Genomic DNA, 27700 nt, shown 5'->3' on the forward strand with positions numbered 1-27700 from the left:
CCCTTAAAAATTCTTCAAATGGGCTTCCCTGGTGGCGCAGTGGTTGAGCGTCTGCCTGCCGATGCAGGGGACAGGGGTTCATGCCCCGGTCCGGGAAGATCCCACATGCCGCGGAGCGGCTGGGCCCGTGAGCCATGGCCGCTGAGCCTGCGCGTTGGGAGCCTGTGCTCCGCAACGGGAGAGGCCACAACAGTGAGAGGCCCACGTACAGCAAAAAAAAAAAAAAAAATTTCTTCAACTATCCTACATCATTTGTCCACCCTGTAAATACTTACTGAATGTCTATCCTATGACATGTGCAAACTAGGAATTTAAAGATGACTCAGTCCATGTCCTCCAGAAACTCACAGTCTGATGCAGGTAGAAGCCAAGAAAAGAAACTACCATACAGAGTGGTAACTAGAGTAGGGGAATGCTTAGAGCAGCCTGAGAGCAGAGGACAACAACATCAGTTTGGAGATCACGAAAAGACAGGAAAGTGCTAACTGAACTGAGTCTTGAAGGAAAATAAACATCAGAGGGTGGGAAGAAGTGGTGGGGATGACAGTGATTACAATAAGACTGTAACGGATGGGCAGAGCCTGTCCTACCCAGAGTGTGTTAATTCCATTATGGCTGGCTGAGTCGAAGTAGCAAAGGACCAGATCGTGAACATCATTCACTCATGCTAAGAATTTTGTATTTTAGAATAGCTGAAAGATTTTAATGAAGAAATAACATGATTATATTTGTGTTTGGACTGAAAGAGTACCACCAAGCTTCTTCCTCCCATAAAATGCAACAAAAATCTGATAAGGGCTGCTACTGACATTCAATTTATCTCATTATTCATTCCTACCCTCTTTCTAGGCTTAGCTCACATCCTTCATAAAACCTTCCCTAACTCTTCCCAAACACATTAATCTCTTCTTTCTCAGAATTTTTAATATATGACTGTCTGTACACTGCACTGTCATCACCTTACATTTTTAACTAATTCACATTTAAGATGCCATATATTTTTTTAATGTATGTGTAACACATACACGCACACACACACACACCTCTCCATCCCATAGCACCTAGTAATACAACATTCTGAAACATACTTCCTTTGAACTGAAATACGTGGTCTCCTTTATCCATGAGTAAGAAGATTCCACTATTCCCCATATAATAACAAACAAAATAAGATGTATGATTAAGCAAAACTAGGCTGAAAAAGGTTAGTACGGTGGTCATGTAGAATGAATACAAGAGAACTCTCTGGGGAGATGAAAATGTTCTAATTTATGAAAGGGATGTGTTATACTATTGTATCCATTTATTTTAAAAATGTACAAGATGTGTACAGCTCAATATATATAAATTTTACCTAAAAATCTGTAAAAATCAGGGGTGGGGAGCAAGGAGCTATAAGAAACAAGAATGGTAAAATGTTAATGGTACTTCTTGTGTGAAGTGTACAGGAGGTCCATTATACTATTCTGCTTACTTTGAATATGTGTGAAATTTTCCATAATAAAAAGTAAATTTGACCCAGTCAAATCATATGTAACTAAAAACTTATTCGGAACATTAAATTACTCATTCTCCCAATGTCTGGAATAAAATGACACTGTAACTTTTAAAGTGATTTTATTATCTTGATTAACTATCTGGTTCTAAGGAATATCTTCTAAGACAAATCTACTGTCAATAGCATAGACAAATAAAGGTCAAGCACTCACAGGTTCCTTCATTAGGCACCAGATAGTAAAATTAATTCGCCCTGTTACCACAGTCACCCGAAAAGCCAGTAAAATATAAAGTTAGAATTTTCTCATCTTCAAACTATGATGCCAAAGATAGCAACTGAAAGATATCCAAATGATTATGGAAGTATATTATCTACAAAGATAGATTTGACACCATTCTTAATGGTTTTATAGTAATGCAACCATTCTACCTCAGTAATTTAAACATCATGCTTATCTGCTCATAATTTGCACTCTCCTCCCACAAACTGACGTGTAAAATAAAGATTTTCCTCACTACTGCCAGTGCAAAAGATTAACAACAATCTTTTGTTCAGTAAATTAACTGTTGCATAATTTAATCCCCCAAAAAGTTTACAAAGTTTCTCAAGAAGAGGTTTGTAAAGCATTTTATATAATAATGAATAAACACTTAAATTATTTAATAAAACTGATTGCATTATACCATCTTGCTATCATTGCTACTATTTCCCATTAGATTATGTTTCAAATTTCCCTCGCTCAATAATCTATGGCCTTATTAATCAGTAACTACTTTAGCTGTGACTGGAAGGGACTTGAAAAGAGCTTCTGGGTTGCTGATAATATTTTTATCTGGGTGCAGATGACGGTGATGATTACATGAGTGAGTTCTATTTGTGAAAACTCTTCAAGCTCTACACTTACGTTTATTTTTCTACAACTATGTAATACTCCAATAAAACAAAGTTTTTAATTAAAAAAATCATAAAAGCAAGCCAGAGCTGTTAGGGCTGTCCTCAAATCCCCCTCTCCCATACTAAAACACCTGTTCTATGCACTAAAACACTTCTCTATAAAAATGTAATTCAAAGTTATTTTATAGCATTCAGCATTTTCTATTGGCATATTCCCAGATAACAAATAATTTCCATTCATTGGCAACTGGGAGATCAGAAAGCACACAATCTAACAGAAAATTTTGTTTATATTTTCCAGAATAAATCATTTTAAAAGCAAACTGAAGAGAGGAAAAGTGAATAGGTACTGTACTGTCCTGACAAAGAAGCAAATCATTTTCAACTTTGTTAAGCAGATTTAGGCAGGAAAAGAAAGACCACTGCTTCAGACTAATAAGATAAAGAAGCCAGGGGAAGGTTAGTAAGAACTTCATGGGAAGGAAGGCCACTTGTCAGTGTTTTAGTCCAAAATCTACTACTACTAAGATATATTAGGCAAGTCAAAACAGAAGGCAACAGTACCTGCCCAAAGAAATGAAGTAAAATGGATGAAAGCACTATGCTAAGATTTAATATGAAATATCCAATAGTAGCAAGAATGCGTTGGAAGTAGCCTTTTCTCATTCATTTGCTGAAGGAAAGTGACTCCCAGCAAATAAAAAATTATGTCTTGTAACGCCACAACAGTAACTCAATTCTCTCTCTTCCTTCTCTAATCTTATAATCTCCCAAAGTTAAATTTAAACATTAAAATTCTCGAGGGAGAAGCAGCGGAATATAATCAAAAGGGATCTGGACCCTTATCTAGAACACACTTTCACGTTCCACCTGCGAGTCAGGGAAACGAACCTTGCCCTCCAAATACCTCGGAACCGATTCAGCTTTTCCGATGAAATGCTAGGGCGTTCACTGGCCAACTCGAAAGGGACACCACTTTAGAAAGCAACTTTGCCAAATGGACCCAAGATAGTTCACACAAACCATCCTCGCGACTTTCAACAGCAACTGCTAAGGAATGGTGCCAAACCTCACTCATCCAATGACTTAGACAACAGCCTCCAGTCTGGTGAGTCCAATCCCCTTCCTCAAATCACACATACACGTCCACAAAGCAAATCCACGGTCTGTCAGGAGATGAGATGGCAAAACAAGAATACACCCATAAAGTTGATGCAAAAAGGAGGTGGTGGTGCTGATGCAAGAAAGGGGAGGACATCAGGGGCGACGGCCTCGGGGCAGAGGCACGGGTTTGCTAGCGAGCGCAGGAAAAAGATTCGCACACCCGGGGGCAGAGTGAGCAGCCGGACAGGCCGGCGGAGCGCAGGGAGCACGGGGGACGCCCGCGCCGCGGGGACACCGGACATCCTGACATTGGAGCCTGACAGCGGCCGCAGCCGGCCCCCTCTCCGCTTGACCCCGCGGGGCAAAGGCACTCGTCCGCCGGGCGAAGAAGAGAGCGCGGGGAGCTCACGTTCGGGCCCGGGAAGGCGGCGCGGCCACGGGCCTTCTTACCCGTGCAGGCCGAGGGCGCGGCGCCGCTTGTGGAGCAGGCAAAGCAGCAGGAACGCGGCCCCCGCCAGCGAGGAGTTTCGCACGGTCAGGTACTTGCTGAAGGCCGCCATGGCACAGCCCTTGCTAGCGAGACGGGAACAGGCACGGGGACGCGGCGGCGACTGCCGTAGCGCAGGAAGCGCGGGGGAGACTGGGAGGAGAGGAGCGCGCTGGGGGCGGGCAGTGCCGGCCGCGCAGGACCGCCCCCTGGCGCGCGCCGCCGCACCGGCCGCGCGCCGGAGCCCACCTCGGACTTTGGCTCGTGGGGAGCGCGCGCGGGCGCCACAGAGGCCGGAAAGGTCCCGGGACGCGCTCTAAGCACGCGTGGACCCTCGCAGGGTCTCTGGGAACGCGGGCTCGGAGACGGCCCTGGGCCTCCCTCTGCTGCTCCTGGCTACTGCTGGGTCAGTGTGTCGCCCCTGGCTCACCCCTACCCCCTACCTCCGCGCGCACACACGCGCAGGCTTTCACACGAACTGGAAAAGCGGGCCTGGCCTGCGCCGGGGGCTTCGTGGGACCTGCCACTCCACCTCCAGGATGGGCCGTTACCACCCCCTTAAAGGAGCCAGGAAGAAGGGAAACGGCCCCGTCGCAGAGCATTTACACAAAACTGAGGGCTCAGTAATCCTTTAGATGAAAACAGCTGTCGGGAACTCTCCGAGGTGTACGGAAATGTGGAAAGAATGGCTACAAATCAAAAACCTTTTGCAAAGCCGGTGTTTTCTAAACCATAGATTATAGTCTCTAGGGGATTGTGATATCGGTTTGATAGATGGAGACCACCACTTCTTTTTTTTTAATGAAATCTAGAAGAATAGAACACAATAGAACAATCTGAGAGTGCATTACATGTAAAGGAGTTGTTTTGAGAAATTTTTATACCAGTCTTTTATATCTATGTGTCCTGAGGAGTGATACAAAATGTATTTCTTGGGCTTCCCTGGTGGCACAGTGGTTGAGAGTCCGCCTGCCGATGCAGGGGACACAGGTTCGTGCCCCGGTCCGGGAAGATCCCACATGCCGCGGAGCGGCTGGGCGCGTGAGCCATGGCCGCTGAGCCTGCGCGTCCGGAGCCTGTGCTCCGCACCGGGAGAGGCCACAACAGTGAGAGGCCCGCGCACCGCAAAAAAAAAAAAAAAAAAAAAAGTGTATTTCTTAATGTGGGTCTGATCAAACAAAAAGTTTGAGAAACACTGTTCTTTGCAGAGGGACATTCAGACATAACAAGAGTGCATTGTATTAATGCTGGCCTTACTCTCAGAATCAGAAGGGCGTTACAGATTACAGCATTCTTCTGTCAGGCCCGATGATACAGAATTTCTTATCCTTAGCATTTAGACTCGGGTATGTACAGTGACTAGCGAGTCCCTGTCTTTAGTTGAGGAAACGAGAAAAAAGCAAGTGTGTCAGTCAGAAAATAAGTACATAAAACCTTGCATAATACACATATTAAAGTAGCCCACTCTGAAGTAGCCCACAAAACAGTGGTTTCCTAGGTGTTTTCTCAATATAAATTGGTAGTTGCCTAATAAAGATTACAAGAGTCACTCAGTAAGACAAGAGGGAAAGTTACTAATTCACTAATAAATTGCATAGTACTGTGAAAGTGTTAGGGACCTTGGGAGAAAGTGTATCATCTTGGAGTTTGTAGCACTGAAGGAAGGGCATGCAAGGTTAGTCCAAAACATGTCTAATTAGTAAATAGATTATATTTCAAAGAAAAGATATATTTAGGAAGTAGACTATAGTTCAGAGGAAAGATAAGAATGACTCATTGGGCAAGATATTCTAAAAGATACCTTTGTTCAAGGGGCATGAGTGATTCTTAAAAAATGAAATTAGTTAATAATGAGCTCAAATAATTTTAGTTGTTCATAAAGCCCATCATATAAAGACCACCAGGGACAAACCTGTAACCCAACAAAGTTAGGTTTATTAACTTACTGCAGCAAAGGAAACCCCACACAGCAGAGGAAGCAGAGGAATTGTGGGTGTGTCTCCAAAACAGGGAGGAAATGGGGATCATTATGGTATCAGGGGAAGGGAAGCATTTAGGTAGATTCTAAATAAAACAGTACTTAATAGGCTCAGAGCAAATCAGATCTGTATGTAAAGGGGTTAATATCAGACCTGGCTTGAGAAGCAGACTAGTGGTTCTATTTTCTTGAAAGATAAATTTAAGATTAACGTAGAGTATTGTGTCCAAACCCCCCCGCCCCCCGCACTGAAAATTGACGCCAATTCTCTAAATCAAAGTGACCTGGAGGGTATACACCCCTCAGGCAAGAAAGGAATGTTCTGTTCTCACTAATATGAGTTCCAAACAATGAAGTTTCTGTCAACCTAGGATTTTAGAGAAGGTTCCTTAGCACTGTGTCCTTTGATAATTAACCAAAGCAATTTTTCAGATTTATACTTTATAATACTAAATGATTTTTTTAAGTGTGAATTAATTGGGAGATCTTCAGGAGCTCTGATTTTTAAAGAATTTGAACTATTGGGAATAGGGAGGAGAGGGGCATATGGAGCTAGGGAATCTAGAAAGCCTCTTGAAGAGATGTTGTGACAGCCAGCCTCCAACACTGTCCCAGATGATCCCTGCTTCCTGGTATTTATGCCTTTGTGTAATCTCCCTCATGCTAGGACTGGTCTGTGTAACCGAAAGAGTATGGCAAAAGTGATGGTATGTGACTTCTGAAACCAGATCATAAAAGGCATTGTGGTTCCCGCCTTGGTCTCTCAGATTGCTGCTGCTGGGGAAGCCAGCTGTGCAGAGAACAAATAGCCCTAGGGAAGAACTGAGGACTCCTACCAAGAGCCAGCACCAGGTTCCCAGCTTAGGAAGCAGATCTGCCATCCCCAGTCAAGCCTCAGATGACTGCAGTCTCATGAACCATCCCAAGCCAGAACACTCAACCAAGACGCTCCTAAATTCCTGACTCACACAAGCTGTAGGAGATAATAAATGCTGGTCGTTGCTTTCAACTACTAAATTTTGGAGCAATATGTTATGCAGCTGATGTGATTTGGGCCAGGCCTTGAAAAATGGATGGAAGAAAAGGGCTTTAGGAGAAGATATAATAGGAGCAAAGCTACAGAGACAAAGCAGGTACAAAGCAGATTCAGGAAGATGATTAACTCTGGTGTGGATGGAGGTTCAAGAAGGGGTGTGAGGGCTTCCCTGGCGGCGCAGTGGTTGAGAGTCCGCCTGCCGATGCAGGGGACACGGGTTCGTGCCCCGGTCCGGGAAGATCCCACATGCCGCGGAGCAGCTGGGCGCGTGAGCCATGGCCGCTGAGCCTGCGCGTCCGGAGCCTGTGCTCCGCACCGGGAGAGGCCACAACAGTGAGAGGCCCGCGTACAGCAAAAAAAAAAAAAAAAAAAAATGAAGAAGGGGTGTGAAATGAGAGAAAAGGATGAAATGTTTAATGGAAGATCTAAAACACTAAGTTAACCAGGTGGGATTTTATTCTGCATGTAAGAGGGAGTATTGCAGGTTTGGGGGAAGGGTAGTGACCTCAGCTATCATTTAAGGAAGACCATGCTAGTGGCAGTGTGTAGGACAGATTGAAGGAGTGAAGCATCAAGTAGAGAAACCAGTTTGAACACTCTTGAAATAATCTAGGTAAAATGTTGTGGGCATCTGAGAGAGTGCAGCACAGAGCAAACAGGAAGGAAAGGGCTTTGTGGATTCAAATTGGGTGGGGATGAGTGAGATCATTACTTAGTAGGAAGAAAACTTTTTTATTAACTCCAAAATTTCCTGGTTGAGTGCCTGAGAGGATAATATTTACCAGAGAGCAGGGGCACACAAATGGCACATCTTGTCAGGAAAGATATTGAGGTGCAGATGAATAAATTCCTCACTGGCTCCTCATCACCAAGATAAACCCCAAGATCCTTAGCATCTTACAGAAAGGCAGGTATGATATAAGCTCTGCCTACCTCTCTGAATTCCTAACGTGGCACTCTTCCCCTCCAACAGGTATATTCTACCTCTGCCCCAGGACACACTTCTATTCCCCTCTGTGGTTTTCCCTCGAGTATGCTATTCCTTCTACCTGAAATACCAATCCCGTTCTGCCCTAACATCCTTTAAGATGAAGCTTTGATGGTCTCCAACCCCAAACCGTTTTCTGACCACTTCCCCCCACTGCCACCCCCACTCCCTGCAAAGTTAATTACTCCCCGCTTTGTACTACTTATGTTCATATGTAGTTTTATTAATGTAGAACTAGGGTGTCAGGGAGGCAGATCTTAAAACTTTTTTAAAGAGAAACAGCCAATCATTTTTCTGACAAGGTAAACACCTCTAGTCACAAGGAACAGTTCATCTTTGCTTAGAAAAGAAGCACTTGAGAAGCTCTTCTTACTGACACGTTTATAGGAGAGTTTGGTACCCATTGGGTTGGGGAAAGTATGTAACAGGACATCTGGACAAGACCATTCCTCCAAATAACCCTAGTTAGCCCAAATTGGTAATGTGAAAATTTGCCTAGGATTGCCTTCTGGGAAGAAAGACTGAGATGTCAACCTCTTTCCTTTTGAGGTTCCATATTATTAGAACCTTCTGGTAGACTAAGATAGTCCTGTCTCATAAGCTCGGGATCCTAAAGAGAAACCCCCAGGGAAAATAGGAAGCCTGGGCTGGTGAACTAGTTCAAAAACAGCCTTATGGCCACAAGGAGAACTGGTTCCAGCACAGTACTTGGCTAAGTCATGAAGGCCATCCAAATTCAGCCATCTAGGAATACCGTGTTCTTTGGGAACAGTATCCAAGCGTAGAAAAACTTTGGGAGTCCATGCTTCAGCCACTCTACAAGCTGTGCACCCAGGACAACATGACAGGGGAGCAAGGATGCTGAGGAGAGCCAACTCGCAATGGCAACAGCAGCTAGTACCCAAAGAGTTTTGGCAGTAGTTCCCTCTCTTACCTGGAGACGGACAACTTTTAACTTCTCTGGGCTAAATTACTGCCTGTGGTTTTTGGTGAATTAGGTGAGAAAGGCAACCTCAAGTTTAAGACACAGGTTTCCCTAATAAAGACCTAAATTGAGCAACTAATTGGAAAAATAAATGATATGAAATGATATGTGACTATTACCCCAAACTGATGGAGCAGGTCATACTGATTAAAAGCATTCACACACACAATTGTGCTTTTTGTTTCTTTAGAATAGATATATCCTTAGGCCCTATATACTGTTGACACACAGCAAATGTTTGTTAACCTGAACAAATATTTTGGAGTGTTAAGAGGAATGCCAAGTGGAAATGCCCAGTACGTAATCAGAAAATTAAGATCTAGTTCATAGGAAAAAAGATCAGTATTAAACATTTATTCATATGAAAATATTTGTTAATGACTTACTATGTGCCAGGAACTGAGGCCATAGGTGAGAAAAAAAGAATAGTCCTAACCCAGAACAGTCTAATAGGTGAACAGATATTAAGCAAATAATCAAATAAATATAAAATTCCAAATATAATAAGAGTTTCAAAATCACATTTAGAAAAAATATACATGGATTTAGAGGTCTTCCATATACAAAAGAGATGAATCCTTGGAACTGAATAAGAGTTAAAAAGAAGAATGGGCAGTTGAGAAGTGGAGTGTAATCCCATGAAACACCTACATTTTAAGGATTAAAGGAAGGAAAAGGAGCCAGGACAGTGAGAATACTTTAAAAGGTAGTATGGGAATGCAGAGACATGAGAATCGGAGAAGTCAAGATAAAAGAGAGTTCCAGAAGGATATAGGAGCATTAATTCTGATCAGTAAGTATTGGAGATACATTCCTTTGTGAAGCCTTTTCTGGACTCTCTTTTCCTCTCTTTGGTGTCCCCAATGCACACTGTTCTGATTTCTGTCACAGCTCCTAAAATGCTAATTTATTTAAATGGCAGTGACCATTACAAGGGAAGAAACCAAGTCTTATTTTTCTTTAATCCTGCGTCATCTCAATAAAAAGAATTGGATCCATACCTCATACTCCAAACAAAATAAAGAGAATAATTTCCAAATTGATCAAAGAATGAATAAAAAGAAAAAAGAAATTTAAAGAAACTATAAAACTATTGGAAGGAAACATAAAATAATTCTTCATGAAATAATTATCTTATAACCTTGGCCTAAGGAAGACCTTTACCAGTATTAAAATCCAGAAACTGGGGCTTCCCTGGTGGCGCAGTGGTTGACAGTCTGCCTGCCGATGCAGGGGACGCAGGTTCGTGCCCCGGTCCGGGAAGATTCCACATGCCGCGGAGCGGCTGGGCCTGTGAGCCGTGGCCGCTGATCCTTGCGCGTCCGGAGCCTGTGCTCCGCAACGGGAGAGGCCACGACAGTGAGAGGCCCGCGTACCGCAAAAAAAAAAAAAAAAAAAAAAAAAATCCAGAAACTGTAGAAGAAAATAATTGATGCTTGGCTACTAAAAATAATTTCTTCATGACAAAAAACACAATAAACTGAGCAGAAAGAAAACTGTAGGAAACAAGTGCACTTTATTTCATAGACTAGTGGTTCATTTTCCTAAAAGTACATCAAATCAGTAAGAAAAAGACCATAGCTAAATAGAAAATGGGTAAATAATATGAAATATAGTTCATAGAATAAAAAATTAAAATTAATACGAAACGATGCTTTTTGTCACACATGATAAGTGATACAAAATAAAACTACACTAAAATACAATTTTCATCTACCAGATTGGCAAAGATCCCCAATTTTTTAAAACATACTATGAAATTTTTTAATTAATATTTCTGAGGGACAGGTAAATTAGAGCAAACTATAAAATAATTGATCAAAAGCTTTAAAATAGCCACAAATGCACATACCCTGTGACCTAGTAATTCCCTTCAGGGAATTGATTCTGTAGATGTACTCTCAGATAAGTGAAATGTCATAGATATAACGCATCTTTGTGAAAGAAAGGAATTGGGAATATTCTTTAATTCCTATCAGTGAAAAACTGGTTAAATAAATGTAATGGAATAGTGTACATGCATTAAAATAATGAAGCAATTCTGTATGTACTACTATGGAATGATATCAAAATATAATATTAAGCAGAAAAAAAAAAACCAGGAGCAGAATAGTATGTGAAATGTGTTACCATTCATAAAAGGAGTGGAGAGGCGAGCAATATATACTTACTTGCTTATAGATGAATGTAATATCTTTGGAAGGATACTCATGAAGTTGATCGTATTGACTAGTTGCAGGAAGGGTAAAATTGTGGTGAAAGGGAGGAAGAAATATTTGCACTGAATAAATTTGTACCTTTTATATTTTTCACCCTGTGAATATATCATCTATTACATTTCAGAAAAAAATTTAATGAGGTGAAATTCACATAACATAAAATTAACTATTTTGAAGTCAACAATTCAGTGGCATTTAGTACATTCACAATATTATACAACTGCCGCCTGTATCTAGATCTAAAACATTTTCATCACCTCGAAAGAAAACCCCATACCCATTAAGCAGTTACTCTCCACTGTCCCCTCCCCTCAGCCTCTGGCAACCACCAATCTTCTTTCTCTATGGATTTATCTATTCTGGATATTTCATATAAATGAAATCATACAATAAGTGACATTTTGTTCTGGCTTCCTTTACATAGCATAATGTTTCCCAGGTTCATCCACATTGTAGCCTTCCTTTCTATGACTGAACAATGTTACATTGTATGGATAGACCACATTTTATTTATCCACTCGTCAGCTAAGGACATTTGGATTCTTTCTACCTTTGGGCTACTGTGAATAGTGCTGCTATGAACATCCATGTACAAGTATTTGCTTGAGTACCTGTTTTCAATTCCTTTGGGTGTATACCTGGGAGTAAAATTGCTAGACATATAGTAATTGTATGCTTAAATTTTTTGAGGAGCTGCCAAACTGTTTTTCACAGCAACTGAACCATTTTGTGTTTCCACCAGCAATGAATGGGGGTTCCAATTCCTTGACATTCTCACCAACACCTGTTATTGTTTGGGTTTTTGATCATAGCCATCCTAGTGTGTCTGAATACTCATTGTGGTAATGATTTGTATTTTCCTAGTGACTAATGATGGTGAGTACATATTCATGTGCTTGTTGGCCCTTGTGTATCCTCTTTGGAGAAATGTCTGTTTAAGTCCTTTGTCCTTTTTAAAATTGGATTGTTTTCGTTGTTGAGTTGTAAGAGTTCTTTATATATTCTGGATACTAGATCTTTATCAGATATATGATTTGAAAGTACTTTCTCTCATTCTTTAGGTTGTCTTTTCACTTTCTTGATCATGTCCCTTAATGCACATTAGTTTTTAATTTTGACCAAGTCCAGTTTATCTGTTTTTTCTTTTGTTGCTTATGCTTTCGGTGACATATCTAAGAATCTATTGCCAAATCCAAGGTCATGAAGATTTATCTGTTATATCTTCTTCTAAGTGTTTTATTGTTTTAGCTCTTATATTTAGACCTTTGATCCATTTTTAGTTAATTTTTGCATATGGTATGAAGTTGTCTAATTTTCTTCTTTTTTGTGTGGATATCCAGTTATCCCAGAACTATTTTTGAACCTATTATATTTTTTAAATGAAATTTAAGTATAAAAAAAATAAACTTAGTCTTTTCAGGCTTTCCTCCTTTTGGGGGGTGTAGAAGTTTTGGGGTCTCATACATAACTAAGGAATTGTAGAGGCCCCTTCATTTATCAGTTCTCTGTCTGTACTATCTGTGACTGAAGCGTCATTGTCTCAGCCTGCACAGTTCCTTCCATGCCAGGAGATTTTGGATGAAGCTAGGATCTTCCAACCTAGCATTTAGCTGACCTGGTATACTCTGCAGCTAAAGAACCCCTCTCTCCTCCTGTCTCAGGCAAGATCTTTTTATTCTCTTCAAACCCCAGTCTCAGTTTAAGCTTTGACAATCAAAAGTCATAAAGCCATCCTACCAAGCCCAGCTGAAACAATGAAGCATAGAGCTTGCTCCATGAATGGGAAAGGGAAAGGGGAAACGATAGGGAGAAAACATAAACTGATATTATGCTGCTACCCATGTATTGGGAGCCTACTTACAAGAAATTTGAAAGCAAAGAAGATAGTCCCCACCCTCTTGAAATTAACAATGTAAGGACAAACACAGGCTAGGGAGTTATAAGGCACCAAGTTTCTGATAACATTTATTTCTGTATTTACTTTTACATTTACATTCACTTCAGTTCTCTGTCTGGTCCACTGTGCCCCACATTCGCATGCTCAGTTCCAATCATTTTTAAGCAAATCCTGATTCAAATAGTAGTTACAGTATTGATGCCCTATCTGACAGGCTAAATTCTCAGTCATCCACTTGTATGTGGGATCCAGTCAACCAGACGTAGCTCCTGGGCCTCCGTAAAGCAAAGTTTGATTCATTATTCAGCTGAATACCACCATCTCTCTTTTAGAACTATTGTGCTGCCCTGACCCTGGCTGGGACTGGACGCTATGCTGAGTCTTCTCAGGCCTCCTTCACAGAAATAGAACTTTGCACAATTCCATGGCCAGCCTAGGGTCCTGCTCCCCAGTCCCTTTATATAACTATTGGCCATTGTCTGATTCCTGGATTCTCTACCACTCTGTGCTATCCGCCAGAATGGAAATTTAAAAGGCTGCTAGAATTTGGTGTGTCAGGAAAACCACAATAAAGCCAGAAAGATATGAAATTAAAAAGCTATAAAAAGGCCAATGAAGTCTTTACTATTTTCATTTATATAATTTTTAAAAAACTGAAAATGCATACTGTTTTACCAATATAGTTGACCCTTGAGCAACATGGGTTTGAACTGAGTGGGTCCACTTTCATACAAATTTTTCTCGGTAAATATAGTACCTGTGTTTTCATTTTGCAGGTCTTTAAATTAACAAGTTTGGAGGAAAGTTTGTCTTCGATAAGGGGTCACAATATATGGAATCAAAAGAAGTAGGGTTTGAGTCCTGATTCTATCCAAACTGTTTCACCTTTCATCTCAGGTGAGTCATTGATCAATTCCTTTGTTTTTGAGGCAGAGAAAGCAGCATTGATTTTCAGCTGGGCAGCGGGGTCAGTGCCCCTAACTCCCACATTGCTCAACGGTCAACAGTGTGGCTGTATATTGTAGTGATAAATTGTGAGATAAGAAAAATGTAAATTGGCTTATAATTAAATTGCAGATCTAAATTAATTCATCCTATGTTGTCTCAATTGCCTATTCATACAATGTTTCAAAGATCTATCAGGGATCTTTAGGGAAAAAGGACTGAAACATAAAACATTTAAAACTATAAGGTGACTTATTTAATGTAAAAATGAGCATAGGCAAAAATGCCTTAGAAGTTTCCAAAAGGAGCAGAATAATATGAATGGAATTAGCGTGGTGAAAAGTTCTCTGTTCTCTGAATGTTCCTTTTATAGACTCTTATTCTTACATGATGGTTGTGGTATCATTTCTTATCTCTCTGAGACTATGAATGATAGTTATTTTTAAGTTGTCTTCTCTCTGCACACTCTGTTTTCTCCAAGTTATTATTTCTTTTTTAAAAAAATTTTTTTATTTAATTTATTTATTTTTGGCTGCATGGGGTCTTTGTTGCTCGTGCAGGCTTTTCTCTAGTTGTGGCAAGCAGTGGCTACTCTTCGTTGTGGTGTGCGGGGTTCTCATTGCAGTGGCTTCTCTTGTTGTGGAGCACAGGCTCTAGGCACGTGGGCTTCAGTAGTTGTGGTACGCAGGCACAGTAGTTGTGGCTCGCGGGCTCTAGAGTGCAGGCTCAGTAGTTGTGATGCACAGGCTTAGTTGCTCCGTGGCATGTGGGATCTTCCTGGGCCAGGGCTTGAACCCATGTCCCCTGCTTTGGCAGGTGGATTCTTAACCACTGTGCCACCAGGGAAGTCCCTAAGTTGTTATTTCTATCATGCCTTTATCTTCCACATAGGAGATTTTCCTTGGATGTCTAATAACCCTTGATTGTGTGTTCATGATCCTTGATCGTGTGGAACAATTTTTAAAGCCTAAAAATTAGCACTGATTAAAAAGAAAAATACCACCAACATGTAGGTATTTTACTTTATTCAACTGACTTAGTTTACTTTATTTACTTTATGCCTTCGTGTCTATTCCTATATTTACTTGGGCCCTACTTTGTGAAACAGGTTCAAGAAGATGATTATTTAAATCATAATGATAACTACGAGGGGGAAAGCTATAAAAAGGTAAGCATGAGCAGAAGATTGTAAAGCTACAATGGACCTTTTTTTTGATGCTAATGCTTTTTTAAAATTGAAGTATAGCTGATTTACAGTTTTGTGCTAGTTTCAGGTGTATAGCAAGTGATTCAGTTATACATGTATCTATATCCATTCTTTTTCAGAATCTTTTCCCTTATAGGTTATTACAGAATATTGAGTAGAGTTCCATGTGCTATACAGTAGGTCCTTGTTGATTACCTATTTTATATATACTAGCATGTGTATGTTAATCCCAAACTCCTAATTTATCCCTCTCCTTTCTTTCCCCTTTGGTAACCATAAGTTTGTTTTCTATGTCTGTGGGTCTATTTGTTCTGTATATAAGTTCATTTGTATAACTTTCTTTTAGAGTCCACATATAAATGATATCATATGATATTTGTCTTTCTCTGTCTGTCTTACTTCACCTAGTATGATAATCTCTAGGTCCATCCATGTTGCTGCAAATTATATAATTTCATTCTTTTTATGGCTGAGTAATATTCCATTGTGTATATATACCACATCTTCTTTATCCATTCATCTGTCAATGGGCATTTAGTTTTTAAAAAGCTAAAAGTAGAGCTACCGTATGATCCTGCAATCCCACTCCTGGGCATATATCCGGAGAACACCATAATTCAAAAAGCACGCCAATGTTCACTCCATCACTATTTACAATAGCAAGACATGGAAGCAAACTAAATGTCCATCAACAGATAAATGGATCTTTACATCTAGACCCATGGCCTTATTTACAGATGAAGAAACTGAGTAAAGGAGAGGTGAAGTGACTTGGCCAATGTTCTGTGACTAATTAGTGACAAAATCAGTATAATCTTCCCTATTCTGTTTTTTGTTTCTATATTCTTCCCAGTTCCTTCCTCTGTAATATAGTTACAGGAAGACAGACCCATTCAGAGTAGTGTATAAATGTTGGTACCCACTTGAATTCAAATATTTCTGTTTAAAGTTGTTAACTTGAGGTTTTAATAATCAAAGCAGGATTATTAGAAAATAAATAATGAGATTCATTAAACAAATTAAGAAATTGCCATTTAAATATAACTTTTTAAAGAAAGCTGTACATAGGAAAGTTGACTCGATTACCAATCCGTAACCATTAAGAAGGTTTTGATTGTTTTGTTTAAATTTTTTGTTTATTTTCATCTTATGATCTATTTATTCTATTCTCTTGGTCTCAATTAATTGCTCCCTAATATCCCTGATAGCACCTTGGAGCAGCTTTGTTCATAGTTTCATTTGTGCTACAAGAATGAATGGAGGGCTTCCCAGGTGGCAGTGGTTGAGAGTCCGCCCGCCGATGCAGGGGACACGGGTTCGTGCCCCGGTCCGGGAACATCCCACGTGTCGCGGAGCGGCTGGGCTCGTGAGCCATGGCCGCTGAGCCTGTGCGTCCGGAGCCTGTGCTCCGCAACGGGAGAGGCCACAACAGCGAGAGGCCCGTGTACAGCAAAAAAAAAAAAAAAGAATGAATGGATATTTTTTCATCATGACAAAATATATGAAACTTACTCCTAAAGTCAGCTCCGAAACGAGGAAACTCTAGCAGCATTCTCACTAAAGTCAGGAACAACAGATGCCTGCTATCTCCACTATTATTTAACATTCTCTGGAGTTACTACCCAGTGTAATTAGACTACTGGAAACAATGAGGCAGAAGAAAATAAGAAGTAAATCTATCTATTTGCAGATAAGATGGTGATATACCTGGAAAACCCTAGAATAAGGGTCAGCAAATTATGGACCACAGGTGAAATTCAGCCCCTCATCTGTTTTTTAAATAAAGTTTTAGCGGAACACAGCTATGTCTACTCATTTCTGACTTGTCTATGGCTGCTTTTGCACTACAATGGCAGGGTTCAGTAGTTGCATCAGAGACCTTTAGACCATCAGGTCTAACATATTTACTCTCTGGTCCTTTACATAAAATGTTTGCTGACTTCTGCCCTAGAGAATCAATGGTAAAATTACCTCAAACAATAAAAGAATAACAAAAGGTAGCAAGATATAAATTTACCATGCAAGAATCAATAACATTCATATATACAAGTAACAACCAGTTAGAAGATATAATGGATGAGAAAACCCCATTTACAATAGCAACAAAAAAGAAAAAATATTTCAGAATAAACCTAATAATAAATGTTCGAAACCAATATGAAGAAAATTATAAAACATTCCCAAAAGACACAATAGTAGTTTTGAACAAATAGAAAGACATCCCCGTTCTTGGTTAGGATGTTTCAACATCATCGGTATGTGAGTTCTCCCTTAGTAAACACTGCAATTTCAAGAAAAATCCCAATGAGCTTTGTTTGGAAGTAGATAAGTTAATCCCAAAGTTCATATGGGAAAATAAACATGCAAGAATAGCTGACAAGAAAGCATTTAACCCTTTCAGATATTAAAATATACTATAATGCCTCTATAATTAAAAGTGTGGTATTGATACATGAATAGATAGACCAATGGAATAGTATAGAAAATCCAGAAATGAAGCCAACTGCATATAACAGTCTAGCATATGATAAATGTGGTATCTCTCATCACTGGGCAAATATAATTATTTTTTTTAATAAATGGTGTTGAGACAACTGGATGACCATTTGAAAAAAGATAAATTTAAGTCCATTTCTCACACCATACACCAGAATAAACTCCAAATGGATCAGATATCTAAATGTAAAAAATAAATTACACAAGTACTGCAAGAAAACATGAGTGAATTCCTCTATAACACAGATATCAGAAAAGTCTTTCTAACTATAATTAAAAATCCAGATGCAGTAAAAGAAAAAGATTGATAAATATAAGGACTAAAAATTTTAAAACTTTGATATGTCCAAAAAACAGCATAAGCAAAGGCAAAAGACACATGATAAACTAGAAGAAAGTATTTGCAACCTACATTCCAGTTAATGGGATAATATCCCTAATTTATAAATAACGTACAAAACCTGAAAGAAAAAAAGCCTATAGAAAAATGGGCAAATGACAAAACACAGACAATTTACAAAAAGAGATATAAAAAATGGCCTTTAAACATATTGAAAGATGTCTAATAAGAGAAATTAATGGAAGTAAATTTCTTACCAATAGCAAGTTACCCTCTGGCAATAATATGAGGAAAACAGACACCCTCATACATCACCGTGAGAATGAAAAAAAAAAAATGAGGGAAGTTGGGAAATACAAATACAAGCACAAAATTATACATGCATTTACCCCTTGCCCAGAAATCCTACTTCTAGGAATTTAAATGCCCAAGGAAGTGGATCCACTTCCAGAAATACAAAAATCCATGCGCACAAAATTCTCTCTTGCAGCATTATTTGAAATTGCAAAATAATGGAAACCAGCCGAAGATTCAAGCATAGGACATTGACTGAAGAATCTTTGGTACAGGTACACAAAGAAATTCTATGCAGCTTAAAAAAAATAATAATAGAGAAGATCTCTGTGAATTGAAATGGAGTAATTTTAAGAGGTACCACTAAGTTTAGAAAAAGCAGAAGGGCTTACATAGGATATTATCTTTTATGTACAAAAAAAGGAAAAACAAGGATACATACTTTTTTTGCTTACCTTTTTTTTTCTTAAATTTATTTATTTATTTAACTTATTTATTTTTGGCCGCGTTGGGTCTTCGTTGCTGTGCACGGGCTTTCTCTAGCTGCGGTGAGCGGGGGCTACTCTTTGTTGTAGTGTGCAGGCTTCTCATTGCGGTGGCTTCTCTTGTTGCGGAGCACGGGCTCTAGGTGCGCGGGCTTCAGTAGTTGTGGCACGCGGGCTCAGTAGTTGTGGCGCAGGGGCTTAGTTGCTCCGTGGCATGTGGGATCTTCCCGGACCAGGGATTGAACCCGTGTCCCCTGCATTGGCAGGCAGATTCTCAACCACTGCGCCACCAGGGAAGCCCATTTTTGCTTATCTTTACAAAAAGAAACACAGAAGGAGAAACTAGGTAACAGTGAAAGTGGTGGCATACAAGGATAGGAGGAAATAGGGTGGAAGGAATGTGAAGAGAGTATCGCTTCTCTGAGGATACCTATTTGCATAATTTTGATACTTGAAAGCATGTTTATGTTCTACATATTCAAAAATTAAATCCAACCACTAAGAATGGGGAGAAAATCAAAAACTTAAAGCAAAATAAAACAAATGAATCTAATTGTACTTCAAATGAATACCATAACCACACTGAGGGAAGAAAAAGGAAGGAAAGAGCCCAGGAAAGAAGGAAGCCTAGACACTTATGAACAAATATTTGACTACACACCCTGAGTCTTGGACAGGGTGGGGGCTAGGAAAGAATTACAAGTGAATCCTGAGCTCATTTTAGAGATTTGTTTATTGTAGTAGTACGGGAAAATACTGAAGCTATTTTAGAATATATTACAGGATTGAACAAATGTATTGATGTTCCTGGGAGCTGGAGATCTCACAGAGGAAGAAAGGACATACAAATATGGAATAGAAGAAGACAGAAAAGAACCCTGAGGGCATGGAATGGAACTGAAGATCTCAGGTATGAATTTATGATTTCTAAAATATGCATATGGGGTGTGTGTGCCTATATCAGTGCATGTGTGTAAGTATGTAGGTATAGGTATTTAATTCTGTCCACTGAAAGGACCAAGAAGCAAAGATACTGGCAGCAAAGATCATACCTAGTACTTAGATCTTGGTCTTTAATACCATTCTTCACTAAGACGAACCAGGGCTCCTCAAAGAAATGGCTAATACCAGGGATGGAGCAAAGCAGGTGTTAGATGAACCTGAAACATCTAGTTATTCTAGAAAATAAGGAAGTGATTTAAAAAATCATGGGGGAAAGAATGTCACAAGAAGACAACAGCCATCTTGAAGAGACTTCTCTTAGCCAAATCTGGGATAATTTGTGTGTCAAAATATATAGAGTAATGAATTGTAGGCCATTGAAAAAATAGAAATTAATGAGTTCGTACCTATAATAAATAATAAATAATAGTGCAGAGGAAAGAGCTCTTGATTACAGTTGAATGTTGAGGGCCAACTGGTAAATGTGGAAGAGTAAGCAAGTTGGAAAATGATCATTTTGCAACAATCACAGTAAAGATTGTATCAGGTGAGAATCACCAATGATGCTAAATCTAGGAGGAAATTTTCATAAGGAATAGGATATTTTCTCGATTCTAAATTATCTCTGCATAGTCCACCTATGATTTACAACAGAGAGGAAAATAGTAATTTTACACTGAATAAATTAGACAGCATCTTGACAGGGCAATCCAAATTAACATCACCAATGGGGGACAGATGGACAGTTCATGCCTCTAACTGTGCTACCCTGAGAAAGAGCATCTCCCATGCAGTATTCTGGTCTAGACTGCATAATATAAATCTAATTCTGAGGAAACATCAGAACAACCTGAAATGAGTAACACTTTTTTTTTAAAGAGAGGGGGGTACCAATTTGTCAAAAATGTAATGTTATAAAGACAAAAAAAGGCTTTAGAAATATTCCAGATTAAAGGAGACTAAAGAGAGGTGACAGTTAAAAGCAATAGCTGATCCTAAACTGGATTTTTTATTGGGGGAGAGTAGGGGACTTTGTTAAGGACATTATTGGGTCAATAATTGACAAAACTGGAAAACAATTGATAGATTAGAGTATTACACTGATGTTAAAGTCACTGAAATTGGTAACTATACTGTGACTATATTAGAGAATATGCACATTCTAAGGAAGTATAGACCAAACTTTTTAGGAGTAAAAGGCCATAATTTTGGAGCAAAGGACCTTCAAATTGTTCAGGGAAAACACACACACACAAATGATAAAGCAAAGTTTAAATAGTTACAATGGATAAATCTGGATAAAGGGTATATGAGTGTTTTGTGCAACTTCAATTTTTGCTACTTTTGGTAAGTTTGAAATTATTTTTTAAAAAGAAGTTTTTTAAAAAGAGAAAATTTAGAGCTTCCCTGGTGGCACAGTGGTTGAGAGTCCGCCTGCCGATGCGGGGGACACAGGTTCGTGCCCCGGTCTGGGAAGATCCCACATGCCGCGGAGCGGCTGGCCCCGTGAGCCATGGCCGCTGAGCCTGCGCGTCCGGAGCCTGTGCTCCGCAACGGGAGAGGCCACAACAATGAGAGGCCCGCGTACCGCAAAAAAAAAAAAGAGAGAGAAAATATAAAGACATTCGAGAACATCCGTAGCAGCCTTATTCATAACAGCCTAAAACTGGAAACCCTCGTGTCCATCAACAAGAGAATGAGTAAACAGTCTGTGATATAGCCATACAATGAAACACTACTCAACAACAAAAATGAAGAACTACTGACAAATACAGCAACATGGATGAATCTCAGAAACTGAAAGAAGATACATGCACACGCACATGTGCACACACGCACACACACGCTACTTGATTCAATGAATATGAAGTGCAAGAACAGGCAAAATACTATAAACGTATCATAGAAGTCAGAAAATGGTTGCATTTGGAAGTGGGGTAAAATCGACCAGAACTTTCCGGGGTGATGAAAGTGTTCTATATTTTGTTTGGGGTCAGGGTTTTAGGGGTGTTTACAAATGTCAAAACATCAAACTGAACACTTAAGATCTGTGTCTTTTATGGTCTACAAATTATAACTCCAACTAAATGGATGAATGAATAAGCAAACAAACAAGCTAATTCTTTTTTAAGGGCAATAACTTAAGGTAAATTCAGGTTCAAAGAGAAGTTAACATCCCTGGAATTTGTTCCAGTGTTAAGACCATTATGTCCTGAGAAAGATCTGGAGTTTCTAAAAATAGCAAAGGGAAATAATTTATCTTAAGAAGACCTAGGGTATCTGAAAACATGGAAGGGAAATGATTGATCTTAGCCATCCCTCAAACAACCTTTAGAATATTTAAGAATGTCCTGTGGGATGTATGGTTAATTTCAAAACATAACTAACCAGTTTGTTAACCCCAAAAGATGCATATATTGCTACACTTGTGAGGATGCCCAGATTTTGCTGCTACAGTTTTTTATTTTCTCTCTTACATGTAAGGAGTGGCATGTCTTTATAGAATTGGGGCCTGTTTGGGCACCATTCTGTGCTGGGAATGTTCTCCTGATTTGCTCACACTGGGCCCAAACCAGGGCTGCAACTACATGTGTTACCTGAGTTCCACCCAGTTCAGGCATCTATCTTTAGCAGTACATGAAGGAGTTCATTTTATTCAAATGATAAAAGGATTAGTCCACAAAAACTAAATTGTGCAATGGAAATAATGCTAGTTTAAATATCTGTGCCGTATTTCAAGTACTCACAGCTATAATCATAGCATAGCTTTAGAGTTGCAGCAGCGCCTCTCCTCTAGATGCTGGTGTAGGCTTCATCCAAGAGGCACTAGGGTGATGCTCTATTCCAGTCCTGTGGCAGCTCTGCATCTTTGGTCAGGCTGGCTCTGAGATTTCTCTCCTTGACCTCTTTTGTTCCAGAATGCCACACTGGTGCAGCTAGGGGCTCATTTCCTATTATCACAGCTAGGATACAAATTCTGAAGTTTCCCAATCTCTTCAGTTCATCAAAGTTCAGCTTCAAGGGCACAGATTTTATCAATAGTTCTTTTATCGTTCTAGAATATTGTGCTTCTAACTGCTACTGCTCCAATCTTTGCAAAACAGGGACTTCCACGAGAAAATCCTTGCTGGTGCCTTCTGTCTGTGAGCTGCTCTATGAATCCCTACTAAACCCCTGCTGTGGCCAGAGTGGAAAGGTTTTTTATAGACCTCCATGGCATAACACGGAAGATACAAATCATACTCCCCCAACACATGACTGCCCCTTTATCCACAGCTACCGCAGCTGAGGTCAAAACGGTCTACTTACCACCTCATGGGTGTTTTACAAGTTGTCCATTTCACACTCATCTATATTTGGGTTGCAGATTGATCTGAGTATACATGCCTTTGAATAAAAACACCAGGAAGTAGAAAGAACAATGATCTGGTAGTCTTGAGTCTGAGATCCAGCTCGGTTTGTCATAACAAAACTTGTGTGACCTTAATCTCTGATATGTGAAATAAAAGAGTCAATACCAGTTAACTCTGAGAATGGGGCTTGGAACCATTATTAACTACTAGGCCAGATACGGACATACCAATGGAGATAAAAAGAACTACAGAAATAGTCAAACCCTTACATATTCACACATACAAACAACCGAGGGAAAGTTGTTTTCACATTATACCTTTCTCTACCATTAAACAAAAATGTGTGTGTATTTTATAAATTTTAAAAATGCAAAAAAAATTATAAAATAGAAAAAGTTTGGACAAGTTGATTCCTAATATTCTTTATTGCTTAAAAATGTTTATTATTTTACCAGAAGGTGTTAGAGCAGGGGAAAGAATGTATGAAAAATAAATGACACAACTGCATGCGGGTGGGAGAAGAGCTGACCCATCTGGGAGAAGAGTGTTTCTACTGGAAACTGTAAGACTAAAGACAAAAAGAACTGATGAAAACACTGATATATTTTACTTGGTAGATGCGTGTCACACAAGAGCACAGTTTAGCAATTCCGATACTGCATTACAAGTGTACTAGGGTTGAACAAAAGTAAGTAAATCGTAGATAATGGAAATCATGTTTCTCATTGTCAGAGAAAGTAAATTACAAATAAGTAAAGGAGGAAAGGCTAGAATGAACCCTGTGGAGTTGAATGAGTCAAAGATATCAGCATATACTCGCATAGTTGTTAGATAGATAGATAGATAGATAGATGGAAAGAAATGATACAGAAATAAAAAGAGCTTCATTGACCAAACTTGGAGGAATTTAAAATTCTTGGAGGAATAATAAAATTAATAACAATAGTATTGGATTATAACTCAAAGAATAAAATAAGTATCTATTAATTCATATTGATATAAATAAATCATTGAATAAATAAATGGAGAAGGGAAAACTCTTCCTTACAGAAAAATTCCAAAATTCCAAATAATAAATATAGAAGGAATGAGGGCAATAGAAAAATCACTATTTGAACACCAGAGTAATAACTACTGTGGGCAAGATTCAAGGATGTGTGCTAAAATTAGTGGGTGAAACTTTAAGGAGAAACAGCATAGTTGCACAGCCTCAATGTATCTCCCCCCAAATATTTACTAAATGCTTTAGTGGTTTTAACATATGTCCACAAATTCTTTAATACTCCTCCCTCCAGAAGGTGTCATTTATTTCCCCAGATCTTGAGTGTTGACTGGACTTAGAAAGTCACTTCTAATGAATACAGTATGGAAATGGAAAAAAAATTAGTAATTTTACAGTGTAGAAACCTGGCAGACACCACTGTAACCAAGTGATCACCAGTAATAAGTTGATTAGTACATGGTGATATCACGTATCCTTGATATGATGCAATGAGAAGGACACTTCATCTCTGTGGTATTCTAAAAACTCCACAACCCCAGTCGGATCATGAGAAAACATTAGACAAACTCAAATTGAGGGACATTCTGGAAAATATCTGGCCAGTGTTCTTCAAAAGCGTCAAGTTCATGAAACACAAGGAAAGACTGAGAACCCATCAAAGATTAGAGGAGACTAAGGAGATATGATGACTAAATGCAGTATAGAATCCCACTCAATCCTGGAGCGGAAAAAGCAGAAGTGGGGAAACTGGTGAAATTCAAATGAAGTTTGTGATTTTGTTAATAATGCTGTACCAAGGTTGATTTATTAGGCTTTGATAAATAGAATACGCAATGTAATAACATTAAGGGAAGCTGGGTGAAACATATGCAAGAATTCTCTGTACTATCTTTGTAACTTAATCTCTGCACTATGTAAGTTATCTTTGTAACATTTGTAAATCTAAATTGTTTCAAAATTAAAGTTCAGAAAAATGTCATGATAAAATGCATTCAGTGTTGATATACAAAATATATGTGTCTAATCAGGAGCCTTACTGTTGAACCCAGAAATCAAGAAAGAAACTAGCATTAAAAAAATGTTAAATGTAAAGAAATATAGACGACTACACTCTTTTTTCTTGGAATACCAGCCGACAACATCTTGGACTTATCAACAAAGCCTGGGCACATACCTTGCACATCATGTAAGGCTAGAACTCATTATTTTGTCATAAGCTTGCTTTTCATATCTCTAAAAGAACCTCAGGAGATCATTGAGTCCCAGGCTGGGAGACCGTTTCATTCCCATCCACACGCATAGACCCATAGAAAAACATAAGCATTAGGACAAAACAATTTAATGCTATTTTAGTTGTTAGTTGTTGTTTTTTTTTAGAGATAGAAATGTGTAACATTATATTCATGTGCATCTAAAATTAAGAAGAGTTTACATAAAATTGTTCCATAAATGTAGAAAGAAACGACCAAACAAACTTCTATCCACACTAGGAACAGTGTATGGAGTGAGAAGGAAAGGAGAGAGGAAGGGAGATGAGGATTAGCTGCCTGCTACCCTAAGATGGGCACTGACTTCATGGCTAAACTTTTTGTGGTGCCCTAGAGAATGAGGTTGGATGAGGTGTGTATGTGAAACAGCCCTTGAGAGTAGCTGCAGTCGGTGTCCTGGTAAAGAAGGGTGTTAAAGTTCACTATCAAGATTTTGTTGTCTGGTCTGAGGGGTGAAAAGGGAAAGACTGAGTAATTACTAGAGCCTCCACTTATAGGAACATATCTCATTTTATTTATTTTTAGGGAAACTAAAGCTTGGAGACAATAAGGAACTTGCCCAAGGTCACACAGTAACTGGAGAAGCCAGAACTGGAACCTAGGTTTATGTGACCTCAGAGTTGGAGCTCTTAACCACAACACAAAAGGAGTCAATAGCTGAGCAGACACAGAAACGAAGAACAGAAAGAAAGCCTGGACAGGAATAATGTGAGAGAGTTTAGCATTTGCCTCAAATACCTGAGATTCACTTCTAAAGGCTGCTGGATTTTCCAGGTTGCTGGGTTATCACCGGCACAAACAAAGAAATGTCAGTGGACATAGAGACGTAAAAATGCTCCTTTCTCTCTCTCTCTCTCTCTCTCCCATACACACGCACACATACTCACACACACACACACACACACACACACACACAGAAATCTTAGCCTCACAGAGGATGTGGAATCGGAGCCACCACATGTAACCACACACACACCTACAGAAGCAGTTTTTCTCCTTTTCTAGGGCCAACCTTCCATCTGGCTCCATCCTGTGAGGGCCTTGAACTTGGCAGAGTCAAAGCTGGTTGGGGGGCTTCCCTGGTGGCGCAGTAGTTGAGAGTCTGCCTGCCGATGCAGGGGACACGGGTTCGTGCCCCGGTCCGGGAAGATCCCACATGCCGCGGAGCGGCTGCGCCCGTAAGCCATGGCCGCTGAGCCTGCGCGTCCGGAGCCTGTGCTTCGCAATGGGAGAGGCCACAACAGTGAGAGGCCCGCATACCGCAAAAAAAAAAAAAAAAAAAAAAGCTGGTTGGATAGTGACTGGAAACTCTTTCACCAAGACAGAGTGGTATCTGGAAGTGGTTTGCTGCTCTCACACCTGCCAGCAAGATACTGTTTCTAAACTGGCCAAAACATCTAAAAACCTAGAGAAGAACAAAATGGTGTTCAAAGCCTCATGCTTCTTGTGATCCCCTTCCCCAACCTCTTTGTCTCAGGTGACATCTTGTGTGTCTTCCCCAGAAGGCATCTTGTGCTCAAACTCTACCCCCATGCCATCTTCCTCTCTCCTCCTCTGTGAAAACCTGACACCTTAAAATCGGACCCTCTGAGAATCCAAATGCACAACCCCTAATTCTGTTTCTAAGTTAACTGGAGCAAATAAACAACTAGAAGGAAAGATTAAAATAGCAATTACCCTTGATTTTTTATAATAGGCAAATATACTCCAAAACTCCTAGGAGAAAACTTGCTTTCTGTTTCTGTCAGTCTGTTTGTTGAAGGCTTTTGGCAAGTCACCCATTCCTTTCAAAAGGGGGAAACTTTGTTTTAAATAAGTCTACCTTAAGGGACATCCTTAAAAGAGAGGAGACAATGGAATCTATTTCTTAATTTTTAGGCAGAAGCTTCTGAAAGACAAACTGACTCCAAAAAACAGCTCTAAAAGGATCCTTACAGCCTACAAAAACAAAAACCAAACAAAAAACTTTGACCACCTGGGCAAGTAAACTTAATTTAGTTGTTGGTTTAATTAAAAACAAGCATGTCTTTGGAGTTATCAAATCTGAAAGTAATTGCAGGCATACAATTTTAATTCTATCTGGATGTATTGACCAGAGAAGTTCATGTTATTTTTTTTACAAAATTTGTCAGCCAGAAAAATAACTTAAGATGGCTAGCTGTTTGAATGTCATGTGAAACTTTTTGTGAATAATCTAAACATAATTGTTGGAAACAAATGATTTAGGTAGAGGAAAATAGAATAAGAGTTTTTGGTATAATAATTATGTTTTGAGGTATAT

At 39.4% G+C, this 27700-nt stretch overlaps 1 protein-coding gene across 1 annotated transcript in view; it reads right to left on the reverse strand.

Annotated features, from left to right (window-relative positions):
• The window catches only part of ABCD3 (ATP binding cassette subfamily D member 3), a 96766-nt gene extending 92625 nt beyond the window's left edge, over positions 1-4141 (reverse strand). Inside the window, exon 1 of the mRNA XM_022553304.3 lies at positions 3947-4141. Within this exon, the coding sequence (XP_022409012.1) occupies positions 3947-4056 (110 nt within the window). The 5' untranslated portion in view covers positions 4057-4141. The remainder of the gene's footprint in view (positions 1-3946) is intronic.
• Positions 4142-27700: the final 23559 nt, after the last annotated feature.

The sequence above is a fragment of the Delphinapterus leucas genome, chromosome 1, assembly GCF_059928025.1.
Source record: "Delphinapterus leucas isolate spDelLeu-1000000601 "Yukka" chromosome 1, BTC_Dleu_Yukka2, whole genome shotgun sequence".
Lineage (NCBI taxonomy): Eukaryota > Metazoa > Chordata > Mammalia > Artiodactyla > Monodontidae > Delphinapterus > Delphinapterus leucas.